Here is a 26,678-nt window from a genome sequence, read left to right as displayed (position 1 = left end):
TTGTTCAATTCTTTTTTTCAAAAAAAACCCTCTTTTTAAAATTATACAAAATGGATCCTTATTTACAATGACTCACAAAAGTGTGGCAATGTTTTATGATTTTTAGCTTTCCTTAATGCACAACATAAATGAATAAAGATACATTAATAAAAGTATTTTTAATGGAAAGTTGACAAAATTTACATTATTTTTATAGCTTCTTAGTCTCATTTACATCCATGAATGTTTATTTCGACAACGATCATGTCCTTTTATACGATTTAGCCATTTTGCTGCATGATAATTTTTTTCTTTATCTATTTTTTTTTTTTTTTTTTTTTTTTTTTTTTTACAAAAACACCATTTTTTTTTATTTTAAGTTATATTTCATATTATTATTGAATTAACAAAAAGGTTTATTTCCTATTTAATATCGTTTTTCTCTCAAATTCATTACTAATCTAAACAGCATTTGTGCATCATTCCCATTAACACATAGATCATCACATACATTAGAATGAGACCAATTCCTTATGATAAAAAATTGGATATTTTAGCAAAACTTAATGCTAAGGAGTCTTATAGGGATATTTCTAAGGCAATGGGTATGTCAATTAGGACAATTGGCAGAATTGCCAAAGAAAATCAAATTAAGATTAACGTAAAAGAAGGTAGACCAAAGAAGATTAGCCCGTTACTTGGAAGATTGATTGCGCAATCTTTTTATACTGGTCATTTTATCACTACAGTGAACGCTGCCCGGAACTTACATGGTCAAGGGTATGATATTTCTGCGCAAATTATACGCAAATTCTAAAAATCGTCCGACTTTGATTCGAAGATTAAGAAATCTGCATTACCATTGACGAATGAGCGTAGACGAAATCGTCTAAAATAGGCCAAAGCTCATAGAAACTGGACGGTTGAGGATTGGAAAAAGGTCATCTTTAGTGACGAAACAAAAATTAATCGTTTGGGTTCAGATGGAAAGCAATAGATATGGGCTAAAAAGAGTGAACCTCTAAATGACCATAATATCAACTTTAAGTACAAAGGTGGGAGAAGAAGCTTAATGTTATGGAGTTGTTTCACGCAACATGGTCCTGGTTTTATTGCCAAGATTGAGGGCGGGATGGACTCGCAATTATATTGTGAAATATTAAAAGGTGACTTTATGGAGACGCTCAAGGATTATGGCCTTTGTAAGAAAGATGTGATCCTTCAACAAGACAATGATCAGAAGCATACATCCAAATATACAAGAAATTGGTTCAAAAGAAATAAAATAAATGTCCTTGAATGGCCATCATACTCACCTGATCTAAATCCAATTGAAAACCCTTGGTTTTATTTGAAGTGCAGGCTTGCTGCCTATGATAGGCCACTAAAAAACATGGATGAGTTATGGGAGCGAGTTGCTGATGTTTGGTACCATAAAGTTACAGCCGAATTATGCTTAAAACACATAGAAAGTATGCCAAGACGTGTTGAAGCAGTAATTAAAGCATAAGGTGGTGCTATCAAGTACTAAACATAAAAGGTACGTTGTTCATTTCATTTTTCAATAAACTATTTGCATTAAATTTTTATACATATAACTTTTAAAATTATTTTTTCAAATAAAAACACTATATAATGAATATATGCTATAAGTGCCATAAAAAAGAGGAGACTCCTGTCTTTCTGCTAGTATATACTATATAGTACTTTACTTAATAAATAGACGATTTTGTTATAGTACAAGCTCTCGATATAAGTATAAGTAATATTATAATAGGTGAATTACATAGTAAAGGATAAACTATAAGTCTGAATATAAAATAAAACTCTGTATATGACATCTTGTGAATAATATAAAACTTATCGACATCTACTCATCTAAATGTGTCAACTAAATAATATATCGTGTCATTTATAAATATTTATTTTTATAATCTTGATAAAGGATTCAGGTCGCCTTTGAGCCAATAAAATAGATATAAGGAACATATACTCAGATCAAACAGTAAATTTTTATTTAAAACTTGATCAGATCATTATAACACCAAATAGATAATCCATAGATCAGTCTCTTGAATCAACAAGACGTATATCCGAATACTAACACTGTTTCATGACTCATGTTCTTTGATGGTTATTTTTATTTCTTTGATTCAGGATTCATTAATATAAATACAAGCAGTTGTTTAGACACAAAATAATCTTTAACTTCTTCTTTAACTTTCTTTTAACCTTCTTTATTTTTTATTGAATAAAAACAGTCTCAAACTATACTTCCTTTTGTTCCCTTTCTCTCTTTCTATTTTATCTTTTATCTTTTATTTACATTCCATCACACAAGTAATTGCTTCTTACCTATGGCATGTATAAAAAATACTTTTATTTTGGAGAAAGTTCGAAGCTCCCTTAAAGAAAATTCGTCTGCGAAGTTCTTCAACATTGCAAGGCTTACGAATAGACCTTTGTGGTAATTAAAGCTTTACTTTGATCTGTTAATAAATCCAGATCCAGAGTGCCGTGATGTTTCCAACTAGACAACTCCAAGATTTTTTGTTCCATAAAGACTGATAACTTCATCAGCTTGGTAACTGCAACTATCATCTTTGAAGAAATGAAGAGCTTTCAGTTGATTCGACATAGCCTTTAACGTAACTACACCTGGCCGGAAATCAGCTCTACAGTTATCCATATCTGCTACAACTGCGTCTGATGTGACTTTCATAAAAGGATGAACAAATAATGAATTGTAAACAGGTTTATCATTCTTAATATCTAACCCTGTTCAACAGAACCCTAAACTTTAAGTTGTTTAAATGTTTGTTATAGTATTGATCAGCATACAAGTAAGAATGTGACATTTACTATGCTCTGAATAGGTTCTGTAAAAACTCCATCGTTAATTGTGCTTCTTTAAAAGTCTTTAAGTCTTTCTATAGTGTCCATTTATGAATTAGTTGCGAAATTATGTTATCAAAAAGTTTACAGATAACACTTACACTGCCAATCACTTTATTCAAATAAGGAAGACAAACCTTTGATAGAGGAAGGCTTACTTTTTCGTGATTTTTAACATGTTCTTGATACATGGTTTTATCCATGTGTGGACGACCTGAAACTACCAAGTCACATCGAATGATGTTATGTACTTCAAGACTAAAATAATAAAGAAGCATTAACTCATGACCCTTCCTTGGTTGACTTTAGATGCCAGACAGGTTAATACATCACATGAAAAACATTTTATATTATATGTAATTATATTATTATCATTTTTTCAGTTTTCAAGGAAGATACATCGTCTTTAATCTGCGATGGCACAGATTCTAAACCGCTAATCCAACCACCATCATTTAAATAATGTCGCAATAGCAATTTATAGTTTTTCAAATTATTTATGCCATTATGAGTTAATTCAAAATACTTTTGAAATGCCCATTGATGGGCAGGGTACTCAATGAAGAATGCTTTTGAGTATTCAGCAGGCATAATTAATTTGAAATCACTATATTAACTTTTAATTATCATAGCAGAATGTAAGGAATGAAAAAGAAAAAAAAAATTTTTTTATGTATAAATTTTTGGCCTGCATGAGCACACAATAACAAAAGTTATTAGATTATTTAGATTAGTTCAAAGGTGATCAGGCAAAGAAAAATGTTCTTAAGAAACAAAAGGTAAAAACGAAGAAAGAAGAGAGAAAAGAAAACAAAGGAGAAAGTTCAAAAAAAAGAAAGAAAGAAATCAAGACAAATATATAAAATAAAGAAAGATTCATTTAATGTATATTCTAGTATTTAACTATTAATTTATAGTATACTGATGATAACACTAGTAAATTGTGTTGTGATGAGTATGGGTAAGTTAATCAATTGCTTGACTTGAAACCGCTATTCATAATAACGACGTAAAGATTGAAAATATTACAGATCAACTCACAATTGAAGTAGAAAATATATCACAAGGTGGTTTTATGTCTATTGCTGTAGAAGCATAGCATATGGATTACTGTTGAAGATTTAGACCTAATATAAAAAGCCCCTCTTTCAGAAAAGAGCAATGAGTTGATATCCTGTATGAATGAAGTATGCTTATTATTGTTCACAAGTAATAAAGGAGTCAAGGAATAATAATCATAAAAGCTAATGAAATATTTTACAATGAATATTTTTTGCAGCTGTCAAAGTAGTGATTTCATTTCTATTGATAAGTTTGGTAAAGGATTGAAGCCTACATCATTACAGACACAATGTAAGACTTTAATGAATAAGTCATTATGTTATCAATATGAAAGCGTATTTTTATTCAGTCCTTATTATTATATACACTATAGGATAAAACTATATCCCTGGCTTTTCTTTCTGTACATTTTTTATTTATTTTATGCTTTTTTATAATATTAAGTGTGCGATATTATTATATGTAAGTAATGATTATGTGTGTTGCTTTATATATACAAATTATTAACAGCAGATATATAAGTGATATAATTATTTCATATGAGAAATATATTGAAATACATAAGAAACAATTCCTTTTTGTGCTTCTGAAATCAGGATAGGATCTGGTAAACGTCGTAAATCTTTATCATAGTGATTCCATGTACTAGAATCACCATAACTCATAGTTTCTGCAGGCGTATGCTGCTTACCTTGAATACAGCGCTTGCATTTAAATGTATCATGTGTCTCACTATCACTTTTAGTATGTAATGTAAAAAGTTGTCGCATATCAGCTACAGAGAAATGTCTTTCCATATCAGCTTCATCAACAACACAATTTGACAGTGATTGTTTATGAGATTGACGTTGAAAGATCTTTTCTTCAATTGTACCTGTGGCAATAAAACGATAAATAAAACAATCCTTCTTTTGCCCATCTCTCCAGACACGTGCTAAAGCTTGTTGATCTGCTGCAGGGTTCCAATCAGGATCAAATAATACAAGACGATTAGCACCAATTAAGTTCAAACCACAACCACCTGCTTTACTACTCAAAAGAAATACAAATTCTTCTCCTTCAGGATTATTGAATTGATCTACAAGCTTTTGTCGTTTTGTAATATTCATTGAACCATCCAAACGAAGTACACCATATCTAATAGTAATTATATAAATATATATACTATTATGTTATTATTCTGCTACTTACTGATTCTGTTTACAATAGGTTTCAAATAAATCTAAAGTTTGTGTATAATTACTAATAAGAACAATTTTATCTTTAGTTTCCTTCTTAATCTTTGCAAGCATACTGTATAGAAAAAAAAAGGGGGGGGAGGGCGATAAGTAATATGTAACTATCTTGTTTTTATATATGTATACTTTACCGTGCAAGCACCATAAATTTACCCGAGAAGGAAGGATCAATCTTACCATTGTTACCATTTGTATAATTAGATGGTAAAACAGCTTTACTTCCCTCTAAATCTTCTGGAAGATTCAATAAATTAGGATGATTACATAATTTCTTTAAAAAGGTAATATTTTTTAATGCTTGACATCCTTGGCCTTTCAACAAATTTTTAATTTCTGACGACGTTATGAAGATATTATATAATGCTTCTTGTAGAGGAGCTAACTTGCAAAAGACAACATGCTCATATTTAGTTGGTAAATATTTTGTCAAGATATCATTTGTTCTTCGAATTGTAAATTTGGACACAATATTCCAAAATTCGGCTACTTTTTCATCACTAATTTCCCTTTCCTTTTCAGAAGCATCAGCATCTCTACCTCTTAAGATAGGGTTTTCATAGTTACGTCTAAATTCATTTGGTGTTCCTAATAAGCCAGGATTGGCAAAGTCTAATAGAGCATAGTATTCACTTAAATCATTTTGGATAGGTGTGCCCGAAAGAATTACTCTCCTTTGCACTTGTAAACTGTTCAATTCTTGAAAAAGTTTTGAATCTCGATTTTTCAATCGATGTCCTTCATCACATAACAAAATACCAATTTGACATTTTTGCAAGTATTTTGTATAGGCTCTTAAACTTTCATAGGAAATGATAAGGATTGAATTCTTGCCTTGACTTGCTCCCCATCTTTTGACAGATGCAATTTTTTCTTTACTTCCTCCATTATCCACTGTTAAAGGTTGAACACGAGTTGCACCAAGCCATTTAACTATATAAAGATAATAATTAAAATATGATAACAATTAAATGCCATTGTTTTTGTTTTTTTAGAGATATAAAATATATATTACCAAATTCATTTGCCCAGTTTTTAACAAGACTTGAAGGACATGTAATGATTGCCTTTTGAACAGTGGGTTTACCGATTTCTTCTGACTGTTGAAGTAATGTCCAAACAAGTGTAATACATTGAAGAGTTTTGCCTAATCCCATTTCATCTGCCATAATACAACCATAGGCATCAGGATAAACTTTACCAGTAGTACATTGGTATAAGAACTTGACACCCTCTATCTGATGTGGTCGAAGTACTCTACCTAAAGCAGGATCAACTACAACATGTCCAAGCTTCCTTTCTTCTTTTTTAAGACCTAGAATTTCAGCTAATGATTTACCCTTCTTTTTAGGTTTATCGGTTGTAATCTTTATCTCTTCTTGAATAGGCTGGTTGTCAGGATCCCAGAGAACTATAGCATCTTCAGCTGTATGATCATAAAGTGCTCTCATCATATGGCCTGCCCTTCTTCGAATACCTAATGTCTTTTTTTCACCAAATTCATTGGACTGTGGTAAAATAGGTGCTGGCTTGCCATCTGTTGATTTAGGTATCATAGAAGGTACTTTAAATTTTCGACTTAAAACAGCTTTTGCATCGTAATTTTTATTGACTCGTGAAAGTGGTAAAGGTAGCTTGCGAATAGAAGGATTAGAAATAGATTTTAATACTGTTCTAGTTTTTTTGTGAACATGATCTTCTTGATCACTCATGTAATCAGAATCATTATCATCACTATCACTAATAGGTCTTTTCTTTGTTAATTGTTGTTTTTTTATTATTTTCTTTTTTAGTTGAAATTCTTCGTCCTCATCACTATCGCTTTCTATATTGATCTCATCGTCTTCATCGCTACTACTATCTACATGTAAGGGTATCTTTACTCTAACTTTTCTATTACGTGTAGATGTTCTAACAGGTTTAGGATCAATGATTTGTCTTGGCTTCGTAAGCATAGTCATAACAACAATTACAAAGAAAAAAAGAGAAGGAAAAATAATATTTTAATAAAAAAAGCAATGAAAAAAAAAAAAAAATACAAACGAATGAAACCGCAGTACCTTTTTTTTTTTTTACAAATTAGAATTTGGTTATCCTTTTTTGGAATGGATCTATTTCACTTTAGATAATACGCGTAGTAAAAGTAGTTAGAGAAACAAGTCCAATTAGAGATGGTTGTTATTTCATTCTTACCGTAAAAAAAAATAACAGTATTTTTGCTTTCATTCTTTTTGAATAAATAAAACACACATTATGAGAAGGAATAGTATTAAGATTGTAGATAGGTTTTCTCAAGATGTATTCTTTCAGAATGTTAATTCCCTGAGGGAAAAAAGGAACTGTACTATTTATACCGATATCTGATTTAATTTTAAATAAGTTTATCAGTCTGTAATGTGTTTTTTGATGTTGTAGTGCTACTTTAACAGTGCTCCATATACAGGATAGTCTAATACTATATGCATACTTAATTATTATTGATCCCTTTTATTTTGTCTTTCATATTTGATAGGGATAATGCACAAAAAAATGAAAATAAGGAGTAAAAAACAATTAATTTATTATCTTTAGACGACCCCTTTGCTAGTAAGTGATTGGAAGCATTTTATCTAAACCACACATATCCATATAGTAATTTTAGAAGCATAATTTATTGGCTGTAGATCAAATGGTCAGTATACGAAGCAGTATTACAAGTGTCTATTACATAACACTGAATCAATTAATCGTGGCTTTTAATTAATTCATTTCTAATTATAATATAGTTGGAGTGAGTAAAAAGTGTAAGAAACAAAGTGTTAACATCAAAAACAAAAAAATAGTATAAAACAAAGTATAAAACAAAAAAAATGGGGGGCTACAAAAAGACAAAATCAGGATATTGACAGCAAATCAAAATGAAAAAAACGCAATCAAATAAACCATAATTCAGCAAGATCAAAGGATTCTCTATTCCATGCTTAAACAAAGCAAGAAGTGACGAACAGAAATCTTTGCTTACAATATACGTTCAAGACAACCAAGGCCCCTTTTGGCACTTATAATCATTATCAATATAAAAGCTTACTAAAATTAAAGATTATCATTGCTAGTAACTATATTCAACAAATTGTATTTAAGGCAAAATTATTTATAAACTATTATCCTAGATACAATTTTGGTAAACTGTATGACAATTGTTTACTGTTAAAAAGTCAATTAACAGTTAAAATCGGATTGATGGCCTTCAAGAAACCTGGAATTATTTCAGAAAAAAAAATAGATCCAAGAGATATATAAGATACTATTGATGAACGGCATAAGCTTTCATGGATCAATCGATTACGTATACAAACTATGTAGTTGAACTATTTGAGCATAAATTAACGTCGTATCCATATTACAAGTTACATAGCATGTTTGTGGTACACTAATCTCTAAGAAAAATTAAAATAAGAACACTAATAATTATATATGCATAGAGTACAAAATATGAAACGCTGTTAAAAATCATTAAAAAGTGCTGCTATCAGCTTATATGAGAAGGTTCACTAGTTTGCCCTAAAAAAAAAATGACCGATAACGCGAGTGAAAAGGAAATAAGAGAGAAAGTAGACGGCTCTGTCCACTCATAAAATTAAGAATAAACTTCTGGGTATTGTTAAGATCTCTCATAGATTCCGGGTAAAATTGTACCCTTCCTTCTTCCATATACTAGCCGATCGGGAAAAAATAACATGAAGACAGTAAGTCTTATAATCTTCGTGATTTGCTATTGTCAAAATTGTACATTGTATTTCCTTTCTTTTATTTTCATTAATGTTCTGCAATCATTTCCATTAATGCACTGAGTGATTATTTTTACCAAATGAATTTTGACCAAGTGAATATTCGAACTAAGTGTTTCTTTTTGATAAAGTATTCAAATTCAAAGCAATTGGGGTTAAAATTTAAGTAAGAATAAAATTTCCAAAGATGCAAAATATTGAACTTGAACTATGTTAACTATTCAGATATCTTACTGATTAGATGCAAGAGTATAATCTGATCCAATGGTTATCTAGTTGTTGTTGTTGTTGTTTATTCTGATTTTTCACTTGATGATTATATTATCAATGAAATCAGCGAAGAATATGAGCCGATCACAACCAATCTTAATCTTAACTTTAAGCCTATTTTTAGGGCAAATATCAGAAGTAGCTGTTATGATATAAAATTTTGCAAGTCTAAGGAGTACTAACATCTGACGGGATCTACCAAGTGCTTAGTTATAATGAAAAAGCTTAAGGATATACAGTTTGACAGGGGCAGCTCAATAACAGGTATATAAACCAAAATAGCTACAATAAAAACAGTAAGCTTTGAAAAAGTATTTATATCACGCTGCTTATCTATTTACTCATTTAGAGTGCCTGTTTGAATTTTACGAAATAGACAAAAACGAAAGAGCAGAAATTAATTTGAGTAAAATTCAAGACAATGACTTAAATTGTTTGTATTTTTTAACTTTTATTTGACGCCTTTGACTAATAGCCTTAGGAGTTACGAAATACACAAAAAGAAAGTACCTTTAGTTATGTTTAGAACCGGAATATACAACAAAGATATGATGCAAATCAAAGGATTGAAAATAATATCACAGGTCGTTTCTTCCCGGAATTAAAAAGAAGAGAGTATCAAGAAGAACTTTTTATAGTCACGATTGATGAACACTTTAGCATCCCAAGTTTATAACAAGCACCTATCGAGAACTTTGACAGAAGCAAAAAGAGTTAAAGGCAATGGAGCTGATACCTACAAAACATGTAAAACACATTGACCGAGGAATGTCAACGCTTCTTTGAACATGATAGATATAGCCCATTCAACTTGGCGTAGAAAAGGAGGGCTACTACTTTTTAGTAAAAAAAAAAAAAATTATCATAAATTGGTTTATTGAGTATGGTTTACTGTAAGGGCTTTAGATTATTACAGGTAATATATGTCTATATTGAGTATAAGAATGTGTAAACACTGAAGCTTCCTTTTTTCTCGATTTAATTTTAATTTCGTTAAAAAAAGGTTAATTATATTTCGATTCTAATCGGTTGCTCCTATTATTGTAAGATAGAATTTTGGATTTAGCAGGACTAGGACTTGTAATACTTTTTTATTTTTTTTCTTTTAAAAGAAGTAACACATACATACTATTGACTGAAAATAAAATAAAACCGCGTTTGTTTATTTTTACGTGATTTTTCGTGATAAAAAAAAAAGATTAATGCATGTATTGCAGGACGTTATGCATGTGTGTATATTAACTTTATTTAATGTACATAATCAAAGGGAGAAATAATAAATCATATGTAATCAAGTTATACATGTATGTGTAATACATGGAAAGTTTGGGTTTAATTTTTAATTTTTAATTTTTTTATTTTTTTTTTTTTTTTTTTTTTTAATTTATATCCTTACATAGTCCACATGCATATTAGATTTGCCCTGTTTTTTGTTTTATTTTTTTTTTTCTTTTCTCTCTTTCTTTCATATAATTTACGCAATTTTATATAGTTTATCTATTTACTTATTCTCTTTAAAGAATAATAGTCAAGAGTGGAAATATTATCGACCCATATTATTTAAATAGATGAATTCAACACTGGAAGTATTACAATCTTTTCCTTCTAATCAACAAGTTCAACCAAAGTAAGATTTATATTCTCATTGAATTTATAATGACAATTAACTGTTTCATTACTCTAGTACATTAACAATCTTAACACCTGTTGAAAATAAAAATGATGTTCTCGATTCACAATCTAATCATGCGTCTACAGAAATGAATTCTAAACCAGAATCTAATAACGCTGCTAAACGATATGCAATTTCACAAAAGATTAAAGATAATTTTTATGCTATTCATCATGTTCAGCGCTATTCATCTAAAGAAAATGAACCAACTATTAAGAAAGAAGTTCGAGATGTTGAGTTTAATGATGAATCAAAAAAGTTATCACACCATAGTGGTTATAAAAGAATGGATATGGATCTTACAACATCACCAGAAAATGGTAAACGTAAACGATCACGACAACAACAACAACAACAACAACAACAAAAGTCACGACATCAAAATTCTTTATTTCAAACTTGCACAGGGCTTTGGCCATCAACATCGCCTCATTTAGGCGACATGAGTTACAATTACATTAAATCTATTAGTGATCTTTTAAAAGTTCGGCTCTGTCAAGCTAAATTTAAAATGATGTCAAAATTCGAACAAGACCATGAACTATTTCACTTTTTATCAGAAGAATATATTCCACCTAAACCAGTGGCTCATACTGTGAGATTAATAACTAATCAACATTTCAAGTCAACGTTAGCAGTTATAGGAAATGGTAAAAATTTGTTTAGTCGTCAAAAATCAGCCCACAAATATCATCGAAGTTATTTAGCAGATTCACCTATGATGAATGAGAATGAATCTATGATGACTTCACCACAAAGACAGACTAATAAGACACCACGCCATAAAAAACGTACACCTAAAACACCTACAATGCCTAAAGTGAGACGAATGACGACAACATTAAAAAGAAGATCGGCTGCTGCTGATGTTATGCCTGTTACTCTATCAGATGGCTCTTGTTATTATGTTTGTGAGCCCTGTAATAAAAAATATAAAAACCGTAATGGGCTTGCTTATCATTTAGAGCGATGTAAGAATGCAGTGTCAAAACAGTTATCAGAAGATACTTCCCTTAATACAATGATTGGAAATAGTATTAGTGGCGGTAGCGGTAGCGGTGGGAGTACAGTGGAAGAAGAAGACGAAGAACAACAACGTAATTTAAATTTTATCTGTACAGAAACAAAATCTACTACTATTATTGAATGCGAAAAATGTAATTCGAAAATACAGATCGATAGTCAATCCACAGAAATAGATAAAGATGCTTACTGTTCAAAATGTATGGAACCCGAGTTATCTGAAGCAAATCAAGTTGGAAAAGATTTATTACAATGTTTATTAGATGCTAGTGATCGTTTACAACACAGCCAAACAACCTCTTCACAAGCGAGTGATGTTGAACATCATAACCAACAGCTTCAAGACTTGTTTAATCAAATAGCAACACCTGTTAAAGACGACTCTGATCTATTTCCCGAATTTATACATCAAAATGAAGATGAGGAACTATTTAGTGTTATCACTACTCCCGCAAATAATGAAGATAATGATGGTTCAGAAGCAGGCCTTAATTCTCAAACAGATATACATGATTATTTATCTAATTCATCTCAGTTACATATTTGGGATGATTTTAATGTAAATTCAAATTTCGATGAAAATACCATGAGTAGTCAACAAGATCAACAATGGAGTAGTATGTTAGAAGAAGACGATCATCTCTTTTCAAATTATGATACTGATTTACCAAGCTCATCTTTAAATATGAGTGACTTACATATCTTTAGTCAGCCTCCATCTCTCTTATTCTCAGATACAACAATGAATAGTAGTCATGAAGATGAGCAGGTGCCTGTATCATCCACATTGAATGAATTATCACCTACACCTATTATAACTATTGCTGAATCATCGCCTATGGGTGATGACACTACACCAGTTGCTAATAGTAATACACCCATTTGTGACAATGTGATAACTACTACCGATACTGCTAATACACCTGGTGCATCATCATCATCTACTACAAACACACCTACCATTCATTCTGCAGATGGGCTTTGGTTTCAATTTGCCAACTTTGATGATGATTATCAATGTGAAAATTAAGTTTTTATTTTATTATTATGGATAATAAAAATAATGTATATAACATTTTAAGATTGATAAAGAGTCTCTTCATGTTTCTTTTTAGTCTTTATAGTACCAGGTTTGGTTTGAGCATCTGGATGAATAGCTAATTCATGTGGTACCTTTGAAAGATTTGATTTAGCAAGCATTTGTTTAAGATCATACATAACTTCACTATCTTTATTAGATAAGAAGGTAATAGCCACACCAAACTTGCCAGCACGACCCGTACGACCAATACGATGAGTGTAATCTATTTATATAATGATCAGTTATTAAGTTAAAAGAAAATTATCTTGTATTTACCTTCAATTGATTTAGCCATATCATAATTAACGACAAGAGACACATTCTTAATATCAATACCACGACCAGCAACATTGGTAGCTACTAATATATCTGCTGCACCATCTTTTAATTTGGCAAGTGCTGCTTCTCTATTAAAAAAAAAAAAAAAGTGAGTAGAGTAACTCGAAAGATCATCTTTACTACAAACCTTTGTTCCTGAGATTTACCACCATGAAGAGTAACAGCATGATATCCAGCTTTATTGATAGCTTTAGATAGAACATCAACTTCACGTCTTTGATTAACAAAGACAATAATGGGTGGTTTAAAGCTCTCAGAGTTGAGAATCTCCATAAGTCGGTTCCTATTGAAATATATACTAGTTTAGAAACAATATTCAAGTATATGTACAAAATCTCATACGTCTTTCTAGATTCATCATTAATCATTTCAACACGTTGTTCAACTGTCTCAGTAGCTTGTCCTGCTTGACCAATTGTCACAACTGCCTCTCTACGCAAATACTTCTTGGCTAAGCGTTCCACAGCAGATGGCATAGTAGCTGAAAACATAACTGTTTGTCGGTATTTACGCCCTGTTGGTAAACTAATATCTGACTTTTCTTCTTGTTCATCATCAGGCTTCATATTGGTTACTGGTAAAGCATCTAAAATAATATTCATATCTGCTTCCATACCCATATCAATCATACGATCAGCTTCATCCATGACCACATAGGTACACTGATTCAACACAAGTATTCTTTTATCTAAACAATCCCTTAAACGACCTGGTGTAGCAATAATAATTTCTGCACCATTACGTAGACTAAATGATTGCTCTTGAATAGCGTGCTAAAATAAAATAAAAGGTAAGCAAATATAGATATATATGTTTAAATAACTTACACCACCAATAATGGATACACAGTTATAGCCTAAAGGAGTACAAAACTTGAGTGTTTCTTGTTCAATCTGTTGTGCCAATTCACGAGTAGGGGCCATAATAATTGCATAAGGACCTTCTGCCATGTTCTCTTCGCTGATTTTTGGTAGATCAGATAAATATGCAAGTAATGGAATAACAAATGATGCAGTTTTACCAGAACCTGAAATATAATTAATCTATATGTATATCCATAATATAATATAGTTTTTTTTTTTTTTCCTTTTTACCTGTCTGTGCAATACCAATAATGTCTCTGTTTTGAAGACCAATAGGAATTGCTTGTCGTTGAATAGGTGTGGGTTCCTTATAGCCAATAGATTTGATAATTTTTAAGATGTTTTCAGGAATACCTGACTCATCCCATGAACGAAGAGGATGAGGAATATTACCACCTTTAGTAGAAATATTGAAATCTTCTTTGAAAATACGCCAGTCTCTGTCTTTCATTTGTTCTAAAGGCTTTTCAGTCCAATGTCGTTCATCCCATTTCGTCTTTGCTTCTTTATTTATAGATATTTGCTTAAGAACGCTAAAATAGAAACAGATTAATAAGAAAAACAAGATAAGATTCAAAAAAAAAAAGAAATAATGTACTTGGCTCTCTCTAGTTCTTCGCTTGTTCTACGCTCTTTCAAAAGTCGATCATAAAATTCGGATTGCCGTTTTTTTTGTTCTTTGATATCAATACCAGCAATATGACCACGTCCAAACATTTGTGCTGTATGTTTATTTGAATATAATGGATTAAAGTCATAAGAAGTATCTTCTCCTGCGTCCCAATCAAACACAAATTTACGTTCATTCATTCTACGAATTTTTCTTTTCTTACGTTCACCACCAAAGTAACGTTCCTATAAACAAAGTAAGAAAAAAAAAAGAACTATACATATTCATAAATGTAGATTTTAATCGTTACCCTAATGGCTTGTTTTTCTTTTTCTGTCAATGCTGCACTTTCATCTTCAAAATCAGTATCATCTCTTCTAACACGTTCTCTTTTATCATAACGAGATGATCGATATTCACGTCTATATTCATCTTCAGCTGCCATATCAAACTTTTCTCTTTTCTTCCTTTCCTCTTCTTGTTTTTGTCTTTGGGCTTCTACCTCCTTTTGTCGTTTTTCCAATGCTTGTTTTGCACGTTCTTCTTTTGTTAAAAACTTGGGCTATACACAAAATTTTAAGCATTTGGTTTCCTTTTCTTTTACTTTTTCTTTTTTTTTTTTTTCCCCTCTTACTTTTTCAGTCAATTTCTTTTCTTCATTCTTTTTTTGAATAAGTTCTTCAATTGAAATGGGCACTCGTTTTTTCGTCTCATTTGTTGTTGATAAACTAGGAGATGCCGTTTTGGAATTCTCTTCCTCTTTAGCATGATTGTCGTCTTTATAACTTACTTCTTCTTGACGATGACGATGCTTATTATCTCGATATTTATCATCACGATACTTATCATCACGGTATTTATCGTCATACTGTTTGTCATTCCTATAATGTCTATTGTCATCATCATCTCTTCTCGATCGACTGTGTCTATAGTCGTCATAACGTCGACTATCTCGTCTGTCATAATCTCGTTCATGACGACTGTATTTATCATTTTCCCCGCTTGATCTTTTTACAGGAGATCGAGAACGATCATAAAAACTGGACATGTTATAGAAAAAAAATATATATGTTTATATGTTTGGATGGTTAAAAGAAAAGGGAGCTACAGGGAAAAGCAAAATATCGTTTATTATGTGATGAACAAATTCACGTCACAAAAAAAAAAAATAGCTTTTGAGTTTAAATTTCTTTTGTATCTCGTTTAAATTATAAATTATAAATGAAAGAAGACGTTGCAGAAAAATAAAGAGCTACAATATATGATGACAGCCCCACGCTAAGGATGAGACTTATTCTTTTCTTTTAAGTTTAGTAAAATTAATGATGCTGATATTGGAATATGTAACGGAATTAAAGAAAGCTTTCAACTTGTTTTTGAAGAATATGAGTTGGAACAAGATAGTTCTAACATTGAGCTAAATTTTGGTAGCAATAATTTTGATAGGATCCTGAATATGAATAAGGTAGAATATCGAAAGAAAGGGAAGAAGGGGTTAATAAGTAGCATTTTCTCAAGTAAAAGAATCCTCAACTAGTATAGTCGAAGAACAAATTAAAGATACTACTGATAAAGGAATAGTTACTAAAGCAGTTTATAAAAAAAAAAATATGAACCAAAAGATTTAATGATAATAATTGTCTCTGTTAACATAATATTAAAAATAAAGTATCTCTTTAAGAATTTGCTTTATCAGACTTTTTTTTTTTGATTCATTGAGAAGGTAGTTACGTTAAGAAAGCAAGATGTATTACATCGTTGTATAAGTATTATAATATCAAAATAAATAAATGTTGATTCAAAAGTACTTTTGTGGCTTCTAAGCTTAAATTAATGTAAAACAACTATACGTTTATATAATTAAGTTGAAGTCGATTTCCTTTATATCATTTGTCCAGGTACTTTAAGTCTGGAATTTAATAAAGGAAGAGTAAGTGACTCTGACTATACCTATTTATTTCGATAGTCGTTGAATTCTTATAAAAAAAAATTGTTTGATGATATGAGATTATAGCATATGCATGCATAAAAGGGAAATGTTTTTTATTTTTATTTTTTTTTTAAATACCACAACTCGGCAACTATACCTAAAATCTTGGGTTTATAAACAAAAAAATTGTGGTAAATAAAACAACTTGATCGGAAAGGGCAGCGCCTTTCTGTTGGCCAAGCGGCGATCATGGAGAGATGAACTTTGTTAGCTGTAGATGGGAGTGATTTAATAATAAAATCGGGGTTAGTTCTAAGCTTTAATGATAACATGCTACCTTCCAGAATCCAATGTTCAACACCAGGCCTTCAAATGGAGGTCGATAAAAAGATGTTGTTAAATCGCGGGGTAATTTCCTACCATGCAAGAGAGGAAAGCCCGCAGCATTGAGAGAATTCCTGGGAGTAACACGGCTGTAGTAGAAGCAAACAAGAACAGAATCTAATCCACCTCTACACTACAAAGGACTTCCTCTTCAATAATTTTTTTCTCATATAAAATAAAAAAAAAATGAAAAAGAAAGGAGGATGGGCTCTAAAGTTAATACGTATTGTGTAGTACAGTTGCTATACAAAGTTACACGTTATTTATTTGGTACTACCATTGATGGAATAAAAAAACATTTCAAGTAAACATGAATTGAAACCTCTTCCACAATAAACATTACTACTTACTTATCAAACACGATAATCGGTAACATCCAGTAGAGTAGTCATACTTTGCTGAATTATATATGTTAGATAGGTGAAAGAAGAAAGAGAGAAAAAAAAATAATTGCCAAGGAAAATTATGTGAGAATTTGTAATATTATTTTTATTTCCTAAATATGACAATCCAAGTTTTTCTCGTATAAATCAGTTTCTTTTACAAATTTTTAACAAGTATCTTTTATCGATGTCTTGATCCTATATTAGGAATATTGAATCTTAAGGGAAGTGATAGTAGCCAATCTCCTATTTGGCACCTAAGGTACGTACAATCTTGATTCAGCTAAATTAAATACCAGCGTACAATATTATTTGGTATAGTTTTGTTTTTTTTTCAGGCACCATGTCTTGATACGCTTACTATTTTTTTTTTTTTTTGTATATACCTTTCCGCTGCCCGCATGGGCTCACGTTAGATGTGTAATCAATTCTTTCAGGGCGTCAAATCTTTCTCCACACAATGACCACAACCAAGTGAATTCTTTTTTTTTTTTCCTATTTCTTCTTTTTCATCCTCTGTATTTTCTTCATTCATATTGTTAGTTTGCTGTTTCAGCTATTTTTCTTTTTCAAGTACAACTGAACGAGCAATAGGTTGCTCTCTTGATATATATTTCAATTGTTTAATGTTAATCATAGGCTCTATGTTATTAATATTTAACTAGGCAGTATTTTCATTAGACTGCTGCTTAAGTGTTAACATAAGATCACCAGACAGTTGTTGTTCAGATATGGGGGTTAGCTATGTTAGGATAAATGCTAATCATAGCCGGTGTTATAATACCATTATCATAACCTTGGTCTATTTTAATTGTCATTCAAAGTAAAAAAAATTACCCTTTATTATAATTACCATTAATTTATTTATATTAAAAAGAAAAAAAAAATCCTTACATGAACATGATCTTCGACATCTATTAGATTATTATTAAGTATGCTTGAGTTTTCTTGATTTCTATTAAATGAACTATTATACAAGAAATTGGATTGTTGCAAACTAGATATAAGACGAAGCGATGAAGGTATCGAGTCGTTTATTTGAATAGCATTCATTGTTTCTAAATAATAATTACTCTTTTTTTGTGTCAGAGGATAGAGTAGTGATAAATTCATTATTTTGTATAGTGTAATTCATTAAATGAGTGATTGATGGATGTAAATTAACTTTGTTGCAAGTCCTTCGTTTCTTTTATTTTTTCCTCGAATTCTTTTTTTATTGCAATCCCCACCCTGAGCTTGATATATATGTATCTGATTTTGAAAGATACTCTTACTACTTAACGCCATACTTGAATTCCAATTTCAATATCTATATTTGTCTTTTAAAATTTTCTTTTTAATTTAAACCATTTACAGGATATATCTGTTGTATGTGAGCAAAATATATCAAAAAGTAGTTATTGATTCAAACGAATTTGTGTAGCAAAAAATACAGTTATTACAATGACGAGTTTAAGTTTATAATGTATTTATATTTCTATGGATTTGAGAAGAACAGAGGTGAAACCAAAGAAGAAAGTAAATCAGCTCCTTCCAAGTGTTTACATAATACCGTAAAAAAAAAAGCCTTATCAATTAGGATATATAGCAAGATTTGTAGAAAATGCTATCAAGACTCTATAAGCAACTAGGTTAAAAATACATGAATCAATATGAAAAGATGAACAAAAAAAAGTAGGATTTTTCTACGACTGAAAATTGAAATAAATGCAACTATAAATTAAAAGTAATTAATAAAGGTGTTAAAGCTACTATAACTACGAATGATAATGACATGAAAGATTTATGTGCTAACTTTGAAGAATTGGAATTAGGAATTACACTTTGTAAATTTAGGAAGGACGTTTGTTTTTATTATTATTTAAAGAATAAAATATTGAGAACAGAATGGGCATTAAAATAAAGCAATATTGAGAAGAAATACTTTGACATTTGAATTCTTTTTTTTTTATTGATAGAGTTGAATTTAATCCAGATATGTATATGCCTATAAGCTAATTCATCAAAGGGATACCAATAAATAGCGAAGAACCACATAAAAAGAATACTTTTAATTACAATTTTTACAGTCATTGCTTTTAAGATATTTCATTTGTATTTATTTATATGAGTTCAAAGGATCAAAGAAGAGGAAATAACTCGTTCATTGAAATAAATTAAACTCTTTTCTCAATTATCGAACTTTGATATAATATTATCCTGAAACAGAAACTAAAGTTATGAAATTAGCTTATGAATACGGCAAAATCATCACACTAGCTGACTTCGATGTTCCTGTTTATGACATTCAAATGGAAGAGAACATGAAGGAAAAACTAGGAGAGACTACCGTTGAATTAAGTGTGATTACTATTTCAGAAGATAAAAAAAAAATAGAAGAATAGGTAAGGTCTTAAGCAAATTCGCCGATTTATTGATGTTTTAAAGGAAGAAAGAGACCAACAAAAGATGCAGTATTCTGCGCAGTACTGCTTATAAATTGTTTAATGAATTCAACGCAGGTGATGGTACTGTTTCATCCGGGGAATCTTTAAAGAAGAAAGCAAATTGAGGAACAACAAAAAAAGATATTCTCTGAGTATATCGTTTTCTTGTTTCTTGCTTTGATAAGTATCTTTCGTTTACTCTGGAGATGGAATAATAGGCACTTATTGTCCATTTTGAAGGCTTTATAATTTCTCTTCCAGCATTATGGAGACATTTGACGGAACAATGTTTCTTTAGATTTAAAATAAGCAACCAAATATAATACTGAGAGAGATTTAGAAAGAACTCTTTATCTTCAAGAAGAACTTATTAGCAAATGGAAAGAAATAAATGTTGATATCCAAAAAAAAAAAAAAGTGTGTTTATTGATGAGGCTGGTCTCAACACTCAAATGATATGTAGTAGAGCTAAAGTCAATGTTCACAGCAGAAAAGGTGTTAATATCAGTATCATCAGTTGTATCTCTCCATTTGGCATCATGAATTTCTCTTAGACTTGAACATCTTTAGCAAAGCGATATTAATAAATTCAAAAAAGAGTTTCCTCAATATCAATCAAAGAAGAGAAAGGCCAAGGTTGAGAAAAAGAAGAAGATCTTGAAGAAGGGCACAACGTCCTATCCTATTATCAAATTCGTTCAAGATATCATGGATATGCTTGATAAACATGGTAAGAATACGTTTTATATTGGCATGAATAGTAGTAAGATACATCATACCGCTTTTGTAGTTGAGACTATTAATGATAGAGAATATAAGCCATTATGTATGCCTCCCAATTCATCTTTTCTCAAGCCAATCGAAGAATGTTGGTCAAAAACCAAAAGCAACATCAAGAGGGCTCTTCTGGATGAGGATTCCATTCTTACGCCTCATAGTGTGCAAGCGTATCAGACAGTTACTGTTGATGCTTGTTTGGGTTGGATTTGTCATTCTAAAAGCTACTGGAATTGTTGCATTAATAAAGAATTGGGTCTTAAACGAAAAAGAATGTATCTTATTCAACTTTGAATTTGTCTATTATAAAGTGTCTAATAATAATTTTGAGGAGATTCGGTTTATTCATTTGAAAGTTTTCAATGATTCTAATAAAAATAAATTCAGCCAATAAAACTCTACAATCGTTTCGGATTTCTTTATTGACAATCCATATTTTATTTTTACACTTTCATTAGTCGTAATGTTGTGGCTGGCGAAGAAAATAAATTAGATGGTTTAATGAACGAGGCTGAGTATACATTTGATTTCATTATACTCATCTTGAAGCAAATACCTTTTGTTTGTGAAGTAAAAAGCAGATGTCCGGTTTAGTGACAACAAAACAAACAAACAGCCAATAGAAATGGAATACAATCTGCCATTTGAAATAAATAAGTAGAATAAAATTATGTGTTAGCTCCTCGCAACGGTGTCGCCTTACCAAATCTCCCTTATAGAAAAGATGTACACCCTATGTAGACGATATGAATTAATCTATATTCAAGCTATATTGACTCTAGTTCCTGCAAGACAATCTGTATAATCGGTGCACCAAAGTATTAAGTGTGTATCGTTCTAATATGGTTGTAAATCCTATACTTTGACTACCTATGTCATCTGTTGAATGGAGCCGTATTCTCCTATAGCATCTTAAATGACTACTGGACGGTGAGTCTCGATCATGCAATTATTATCTTACAGAATTGTTTACTAAACCTCATTCAAGTTGTTGTATCCATCTATATTGTCGCTTATATCTTCCTATCTCATTTGCTGATCCAGTATCCTTTCTATTGAATCAGTTATCCATCATGTTATGGTTCTGTCTAGATTATTCTTTGGCTAGAAACATGTATCATACTCCACAAATTAAATTATATATTCGAAAATAAGATTCCTTCTCCTTCTAATAAAAAAAATCTGGTTCTAGGCTACTGTGATGGCTGTTTAACAACTGAAGCTAGTGTATCATTCTCCTACTTTATTTTTTATAACATTATTATAGCTTTCCTTTACCTCTTCTACTTCTCTTTATCTTCCCTTTTTACCTTGTGCCTCTTCTCATAGTTTTTAGTTTCTTTTCTTTTTTTTTTTTTCCTGCTATTTTATTGTGCTAATTTGGGCAACCCCAGTATCATTTAGATACTACGTTTTTACAAAGATAAAAAATAATAATAATTATGTAATAAATTATTTTATTTAATCCTATTTTTGTTGAATGTACATGTTAATTAATTCTCCGCTAAAAAAAAGAAAAAAGAAAAAAAGAAAAAAGGAGAAAAGAATGCCTCCAGATTTCTATATCCACTACTTTTAAAAATGTCTGAACCACAAACTAAACCAGTTGAAGAACTAATGAACAACCAAGTAATTAATACTCAAGAGGGAGAGCAAGACTTTTCTACAGCTTCAACTCCTAATGTTCAACAACAAGAACTTTCACCTAAAGTCAAAACATTGAAAGATGCTTTCCCTGATTTAGACGTTGACGTGATTGAAACTATTTTAGATAGTCAAGGTGGTGACCTCGAAGCTGCATTTGAAGTATTACTTGGCTTATCTGATCCTACCTATAAACCTGATCCTCAACAAATGGAAGGATTAAGCCAATTGAGACAAGACGAAGAATATGCAAGACGCTTGGCTCGTGAGGGAGATGTTCATTATCCACAAGATAATAATAATAACAATGGAAACCAACAACAACAACAGCAGCAACAACAACAACAGCAACAGCAACAACAATCTCTATTTAATTTTCAAGGTAAAAGAAACATATGTAAAAGCAAATAAAATATTTTATTGACACTGTGTTGGTTAATAGAGGAATTACCTATTATTAAAGAAAAAGTAATTGAAGTTGGAACAGGTAGAGTAACATTTAGACATCATTTCTTTTATAGTTTAACTTATAATAAAATAGCTGCCAAGAACAAACTTGTGAACTTGTACAATCAATTTATGTCCAGTTCAGGACAACAACAAACCAGCTCATTAGGTGGTGGTGTATTAGAGACAGGCATGGGTAATTTAAGCCTTTCTGACCATAATCGACAACAAAATAATACAACACGTTCTTCTGACAATTTATGTGAATGGGACGGTAACTATTTACCAGTCATAACAAAATATATAACCACTTTATCTCATTACATATATATTAGGTCAAAATGATATTCAACCACAACAACTTGTAACAGAAAGAAAAACATCTACTTCTGCAGAACAATTATTAGCTGATAAAGAATTTGCTAGACGACTAGCTCGAGAAGATGCAGAACAAGTTAGGACTGAAGCTGCTAACACCACTACTTCTCCTATTCAAAGTAACGTATACACAGATTTGGTTATCTGAATATAGTATTAATAAATGATTATTAGATGATACTACTACCACTACTATTACTGAATTACAAGCTTCAAATATCAGCAATAACGAAACAAGTCATGATAATAACAAGCCAGTAATAGAAACAGGAAAGATGAATGTTGACAAGGTTAATAATGAAGGTAAAACAATCAAGAGAGGAGGGGTGTGTGTGTGGGGGGGGAAAGTCTAGATAAGAGGGAAAGAAAGAAAACTAAGCCTAATTGTTTTTAGATAAAGAGATTGATAAGCTTAGTAAATACACTATTAATGACGATGATGACTTGGATGATTTATTTGTTAAGCAAGGTATTATGCATACAAATATAAGTGCATGTATGTATGTCTCATATTTTATTAATAGATTCAACTCTTGAAGATGAAGATACCAAGATAAATAAATAATAATATTAGTCATGAACATTTAATAAAAAGGAATCGTTTGACCAAAAGACTTGTCCTAGTCAATTCAAACAAAATGATAAACTCAAAATATGAAAACTTTCTCTACTACAATGTTAGCTTCACCCTATTTTTTATTTGTTGGCTCTATATTACATGAGATAAACTGTTTGACTTGAAAAACTTTATTCTTCCTCTTTCCAACCTTGATAGCCTAGTTATCTAATTCCTCTTCTTGACACTTTATCTTTTCTTCTTTCTTTTTATAAGTTTATTTTTTTTTACTTTAGCCTTTGCTTTCTAATTGAGGATTAATAAAATAAAACTCAGTTTTATTTTTATAATAGTTTCTTTTCTTTTTTTTTTTTTTTTTTTTCTTGTTCCTTTTTTCTTCTTTATGTCCACTTCTAAATATACTGTCGCTGACCTTCTTTCATTAAGATATTCGACAAATTCGAAATCTGATACTATTTTTGAATGGGAGGGCTCTATATTGTAAATAGTCTCTAAAAATAGCAATTAATTATATTTATTAACTTGATTTTCAGTGCCTTTATCCCAGGTCAACAGCCTAAAAAGATTTTTAAATGTGTGGGTATGAATATTTCAAAGGCAAAGATTGAAGAAGGTAAACTCAAAGTTACTGGAAAAGAATTAACTTATTATCTGGATCCTGTTACTGGTGAAAAATTAACAAAGTGGGATAATCCTTGGACAGGAGAAAAGGATTTACCAGGTAAGTTTCAAGTATATATTTATATATTTAAAATGAATAACTTACAAGTTACTTCAAAAGTGATTCATATTGCAAATGATCCTGTACAGATGTCTCTTCCTACTGCTATTCCACTTGAAGTGCGTCATAATAAATTTAGCGAAACATCTACAGTTATATCGGAGGTATGTAATGAAAGACAAGTGAAAGCAGTAATAAGTTTATAATCTATTAAATATATATATACATATACATACATACATATTACTAGATTCCTTTATTTTATACAAATCCGCTATATACAGAAGATCATAAATTTGATAAATTTGACTCAAACAAAATGTATGAAGGTAATAAAATAATAGTGAAGCATTGCTATATCAATGATTCAGGTTTTTTTTTTAATATATTAATATTTACATTTGTATAGCGGGTGAGTTTTTTACATTCAAATGCAACACAAAAGAATTGGAACAAAGCACATTATCTAACACTACAATGGATGCTGTTGAGGTTAATTGGTCTCGTGTATCAAAATTTTGTCCTTTTATGAAAATGGGAAAGCAATCGGGCTATTTACTTTATCATTGTACAGGATTCAAACTGCCTCAGGGATCTACGGTTAACGACTTGACTCATTCATTGCTAGTGAATGAAATCAGAAAGGACATGAAGTCATATGCCTATGCACCTCATGACTATGATACTAATATAAAAAGTGTATCGAGCTGGACTTACTTTAGAGATCATTTTGATCGTTATCAAAATGATCCTAATGCTATTTGGCCTATCCCATCCCTCAATTAAAAACTCTGTATACTAATATACATAGGACGGCACTTTACATCTACAATTCTTTCGTCATCACCTCGTATTATTTATTTTTTTTAAAGAAAGAAATACTTTTGTTATTTAAATATAAGGATATTACTGCTATTTACTGTAAAAGGATAAAAAACGGCAAACAAAAAAGCTTCAAGATAAAAATAAGATTGTTTTAATCATATTTAATAATAGAATGAAAGACAAAGATACTATGTATATTAAAAACCATGTTTACTCTTGGTAAAATTTGCGTTTTTATTGTCATATCAATATTAACATTTGTAGAAATATCATCAATTTATTGAGTATAAAAACAGATGCCTATAACGGCATAAGTAAATTCAGGTTAAATATCAATCTAGGGATTCCTACCATTGAGTTTATAATGAATCTGGTTTTTTTTTTTGAATACCACAACTCGGCAACTACACCTAAAATCTTGGGTTTATAAAGAAAAAAATTGTGGTAAATAAAACAACTTGATCGGAAAGGGCAGCGCCTTTCTGTTGGCCAAGCGGCGATCATGGAGAGATGAACTTTGTTAGCTGTAGATGGGAGTGATTTAATAATAAAATCGGGGTTAGTTCTAAGCTTTAATGATAACATGCTACCTTCCAGAATCCAATGTTCAACACCAGGCCTTCAAATGGAGGTCGATAAAAAGATGTTGTTAAATCGCGGGGTAATTTCCTACCATGCAAGAGAGGAAAGCCCGCAGCATTGAGAGAATTCCTGGGAGTAACACGGCTGTAGTAGAAGCAAACAAGAACAGAATCTAATCCACCTCTACACTACAAAGGACTCCCTCTTCAATAATTTTTTTTTTCTGAAGCTCTTCATATATTTATATACATATAAAAAAAAAATACTAAGTGTATCAATGCACTGTACCTGGAAAAAAACAAACTGTATCAAATAATATTGTACATTGGTATTTAATTTAGCTGAATCAAGGTTGTACGCGCCTTAGATGCCAAATGGGAGAATGGTTACTTGTTGTGGTTTACAAGTAATTCAAATAAAATAAAAAAAAAAAAAAAGACAATAAGTATGTTCAGACTTGTTAATAGATTTATTGAGAAAAAGGTTAGATGATAAGTTAAATTTTAAAATGAAGGTGAATAATGTGAGAGCATTTATATCTATTGAGAATAATAATAAGATAAAAATATAACACATTTTATCTGATTATAAAATTATAGAAAGAGAATGATGATTCAATTATTATAATATCAAGAATCATTATAGAAATATTCATATCTTTTGTATATATTTATATTCTTATAACTAGTATGTGTACTTTGAGTGAAATCAATTATTACACATATTTGCATTATTCTTAGTTTATCCACAGCTTGGCTTGTAAAGTTATTTTCATAAATTTATATTCAGTAGAACAGTAATAGAAGAA

At 30.6% G+C, this 26,678-nt stretch overlaps 8 protein-coding genes across 8 annotated transcripts; 4 read left to right on the top strand and 4 right to left on the bottom strand.

The window, feature by feature from the left end:
* Nucleotides 1-2,317: 2,317 nt before the first annotated feature.
* On the bottom strand, nucleotides 2,318-2,799 carry BX663DRAFT_527897 (uncharacterized protein). The gene has a single exon (XM_051530107.1). It carries the CDS (start codon nucleotides 2,699-2,701, stop codon nucleotides 2,510-2,512), a length of 192 nt encoding a protein of 63 aa, XP_051377570.1. The 5' UTR covers nucleotides 2,702-2,799; the 3' UTR covers nucleotides 2,318-2,509.
* A 285-nt stretch (nucleotides 2,800-3,084) lies between these two features.
* On the bottom strand, nucleotides 3,085-3,737 carry BX663DRAFT_527896 (uncharacterized protein). The gene is made up of 2 exons (XM_051530106.1): nucleotides 3,595-3,737; nucleotides 3,085-3,512 (listed from the first exon to the last, which is right to left on the bottom strand). The coding sequence occupies exon 2, from the start codon at nucleotides 3,463-3,465 to the stop codon at nucleotides 3,235-3,237; it is 231 nt and encodes a 76-aa protein (XP_051377569.1). The 5' UTR covers nucleotides 3,466-3,512; nucleotides 3,595-3,737; the 3' UTR covers nucleotides 3,085-3,234.
* A 561-nt stretch (nucleotides 3,738-4,298) lies between these two features.
* On the bottom strand, nucleotides 4,299-7,202 carry BX663DRAFT_527894 (P-loop containing nucleoside triphosphate hydrolase protein). Its single transcript, XM_051530105.1, has 4 exons — nucleotides 6,187-7,202; nucleotides 5,306-6,104; nucleotides 5,128-5,229; nucleotides 4,299-5,073 (listed from the first exon to the last, which is right to left on the bottom strand). Exons 1-4 carry the CDS (start codon nucleotides 6,881-6,883, stop codon nucleotides 4,467-4,469), a joined length of 2,205 nt encoding a protein of 734 aa, XP_051377568.1. The 5' UTR covers nucleotides 6,884-7,202; the 3' UTR covers nucleotides 4,299-4,466.
* A 3,423-nt stretch (nucleotides 7,203-10,625) lies between these two features.
* Nucleotides 10,626-12,996, top strand: BX663DRAFT_302390 (uncharacterized protein). The gene has a single exon (XM_051522043.1). It carries the CDS (start codon nucleotides 10,969-10,971, stop codon nucleotides 12,931-12,933), a length of 1,965 nt encoding a protein of 654 aa, XP_051377567.1. The 5' UTR covers nucleotides 10,626-10,968; the 3' UTR covers nucleotides 12,934-12,996.
* Nucleotides 12,960-15,895, bottom strand: BX663DRAFT_527892 (P-loop containing nucleoside triphosphate hydrolase protein). The gene is made up of 9 exons (XM_051530104.1): nucleotides 15,431-15,895; nucleotides 15,107-15,358; nucleotides 14,785-15,041; nucleotides 14,418-14,719; nucleotides 14,151-14,350; nucleotides 13,666-14,096; nucleotides 13,451-13,606; nucleotides 13,261-13,391; nucleotides 12,960-13,207 (listed from the first exon to the last, which is right to left on the bottom strand). Exons 1-9 carry the CDS (start codon nucleotides 15,842-15,844, stop codon nucleotides 12,981-12,983), a joined length of 2,370 nt encoding a protein of 789 aa, XP_051377566.1. The 5' UTR covers nucleotides 15,845-15,895; the 3' UTR covers nucleotides 12,960-12,980.
* A 3,817-nt stretch (nucleotides 15,896-19,712) lies between these two features.
* Nucleotides 19,713-21,022, top strand: BX663DRAFT_547089 (uncharacterized protein; the record flags this gene model as incomplete). Its single annotated transcript, XM_051530989.1, has 3 exons — nucleotides 19,713-19,833; nucleotides 20,518-20,649; nucleotides 20,710-21,022. 3 exons carry the CDS (start codon nucleotides 19,713-19,715, stop codon nucleotides 20,988-20,990), a joined length of 534 nt encoding a protein of 177 aa, XP_051377565.1. The 3' UTR covers nucleotides 20,991-21,022.
* Nucleotides 21,023-22,263: 1,241 nt separating this feature from the next.
* Nucleotides 22,264-24,073, top strand: BX663DRAFT_527885 (uncharacterized protein). Its single transcript, XM_051530103.1, has 5 exons — nucleotides 22,264-22,722; nucleotides 22,783-23,061; nucleotides 23,123-23,284; nucleotides 23,340-23,468; nucleotides 23,560-24,073. The coding sequence occupies exons 1-5, from the start codon at nucleotides 22,278-22,280 to the stop codon at nucleotides 23,700-23,702; spliced, it is 1,158 nt and encodes a 385-aa protein (XP_051377564.1). The 5' UTR covers nucleotides 22,264-22,277; the 3' UTR covers nucleotides 23,703-24,073.
* An 18-nt stretch (nucleotides 24,074-24,091) lies between these two features.
* On the top strand, nucleotides 24,092-25,473 carry BX663DRAFT_547087 (uncharacterized protein). Its single transcript, XM_051530988.1, has 5 exons — nucleotides 24,092-24,222; nucleotides 24,276-24,463; nucleotides 24,524-24,627; nucleotides 24,714-24,792; nucleotides 24,873-25,473. Exons 1-5 carry the CDS (start codon nucleotides 24,125-24,127, stop codon nucleotides 25,247-25,249), a joined length of 846 nt encoding a protein of 281 aa, XP_051377563.1. The 5' UTR covers nucleotides 24,092-24,124; the 3' UTR covers nucleotides 25,250-25,473.
* Nucleotides 25,474-26,678: the final 1,205 nt, after the last annotated feature.

The sequence above is a fragment of the Cokeromyces recurvatus genome (genome assembly GCF_025118155.1).
Source record: "Cokeromyces recurvatus strain NRRL 2243 chromosome Unknown BX663scaffold_54, whole genome shotgun sequence".
Lineage (NCBI taxonomy): Eukaryota > Fungi > Mucoromycota > Mucoromycetes > Mucorales > Mucoraceae > Cokeromyces > Cokeromyces recurvatus.
The sequence above is the reverse complement of the archived record's forward strand: the minus strand, read 5'-3'. Positions and strand labels throughout refer to the sequence as shown.

Excerpts from the sequence above, each read along its gene's own strand:
- BX663DRAFT_527896 (XM_051530106.1), bottom strand. The coding sequence starts at position 3,465 with ATGCCTGCTGAATACTCAAAAGCATTCTTCATTGAGTACCCTGCCCAT.
- BX663DRAFT_527897 (XM_051530107.1), bottom strand. The coding sequence starts at position 2,701 with ATGAAAGTCACATCAGACGCAGTTGTAGCAGATATGGATAACTGTAGA.
- BX663DRAFT_547087 (XM_051530988.1), top strand. The coding sequence starts at position 24,125 with ATGTCCACTTCTAAATATACTGTCGCTGACCTTCTTTCATTAAGATAT. Across the intron at positions 24,464-24,523 it reads AGGAGAAAAGGATTTACCAG|TGATTCATATTGCAAATGAT; the intron begins GTAAGTTTCAAG and ends TTACTTCAAAAG. Across the intron at positions 24,628-24,713 it reads CATCTACAGTTATATCGGAG|ATTCCTTTATTTTATACAAA; the intron begins GTATGTAATGAA and ends ACATATTACTAG.
- BX663DRAFT_527885 (XM_051530103.1), top strand. The coding sequence starts at position 22,278 with ATGTCTGAACCACAAACTAAACCAGTTGAAGAACTAATGAACAACCAA. Across the intron at positions 23,062-23,122 it reads CAATTTATGTGAATGGGACG|GTCAAAATGATATTCAACCA; the intron begins GTAACTATTTAC and ends CATATATATTAG. Across the intron at positions 23,469-23,559 it reads TGACAAGGTTAATAATGAAG|ATAAAGAGATTGATAAGCTT; the intron begins GTAAAACAATCA and ends AATTGTTTTTAG.
- BX663DRAFT_527892 (XM_051530104.1), bottom strand. The coding sequence starts at position 15,844 with ATGTCCAGTTTTTATGATCGTTCTCGATCTCCTGTAAAAAGATCAAGC. Across the intron at positions 15,042-15,106 it reads AAGAAAAACAAGCCATTAGG|GAACGTTACTTTGGTGGTGA; the intron begins GTAACGATTAAA and ends CTTTGTTTATAG. Across the intron at positions 14,720-14,784 it reads GAAGAACTAGAGAGAGCCAA|CGTTCTTAAGCAAATATCTA; the intron begins GTACATTATTTC and ends TTTCTATTTTAG.
- BX663DRAFT_302390 (XM_051522043.1), top strand. The coding sequence starts at position 10,969 with ATGAATTCTAAACCAGAATCTAATAACGCTGCTAAACGATATGCAATT.
- BX663DRAFT_527894 (XM_051530105.1), bottom strand. The coding sequence starts at position 6,883 with ATGAGTGATCAAGAAGATCATGTTCACAAAAAAACTAGAACAGTATTA. Across the intron at positions 6,105-6,186 it reads AAACTGGGCAAATGAATTTG|TTAAATGGCTTGGTGCAACT; the intron begins GTAATATATATT and ends ATCTTTATATAG. Across the intron at positions 5,230-5,305 it reads AAATTTATGGTGCTTGCACG|TATGCTTGCAAAGATTAAGA; the intron begins GTAAAGTATACA and ends TTTTCTATACAG.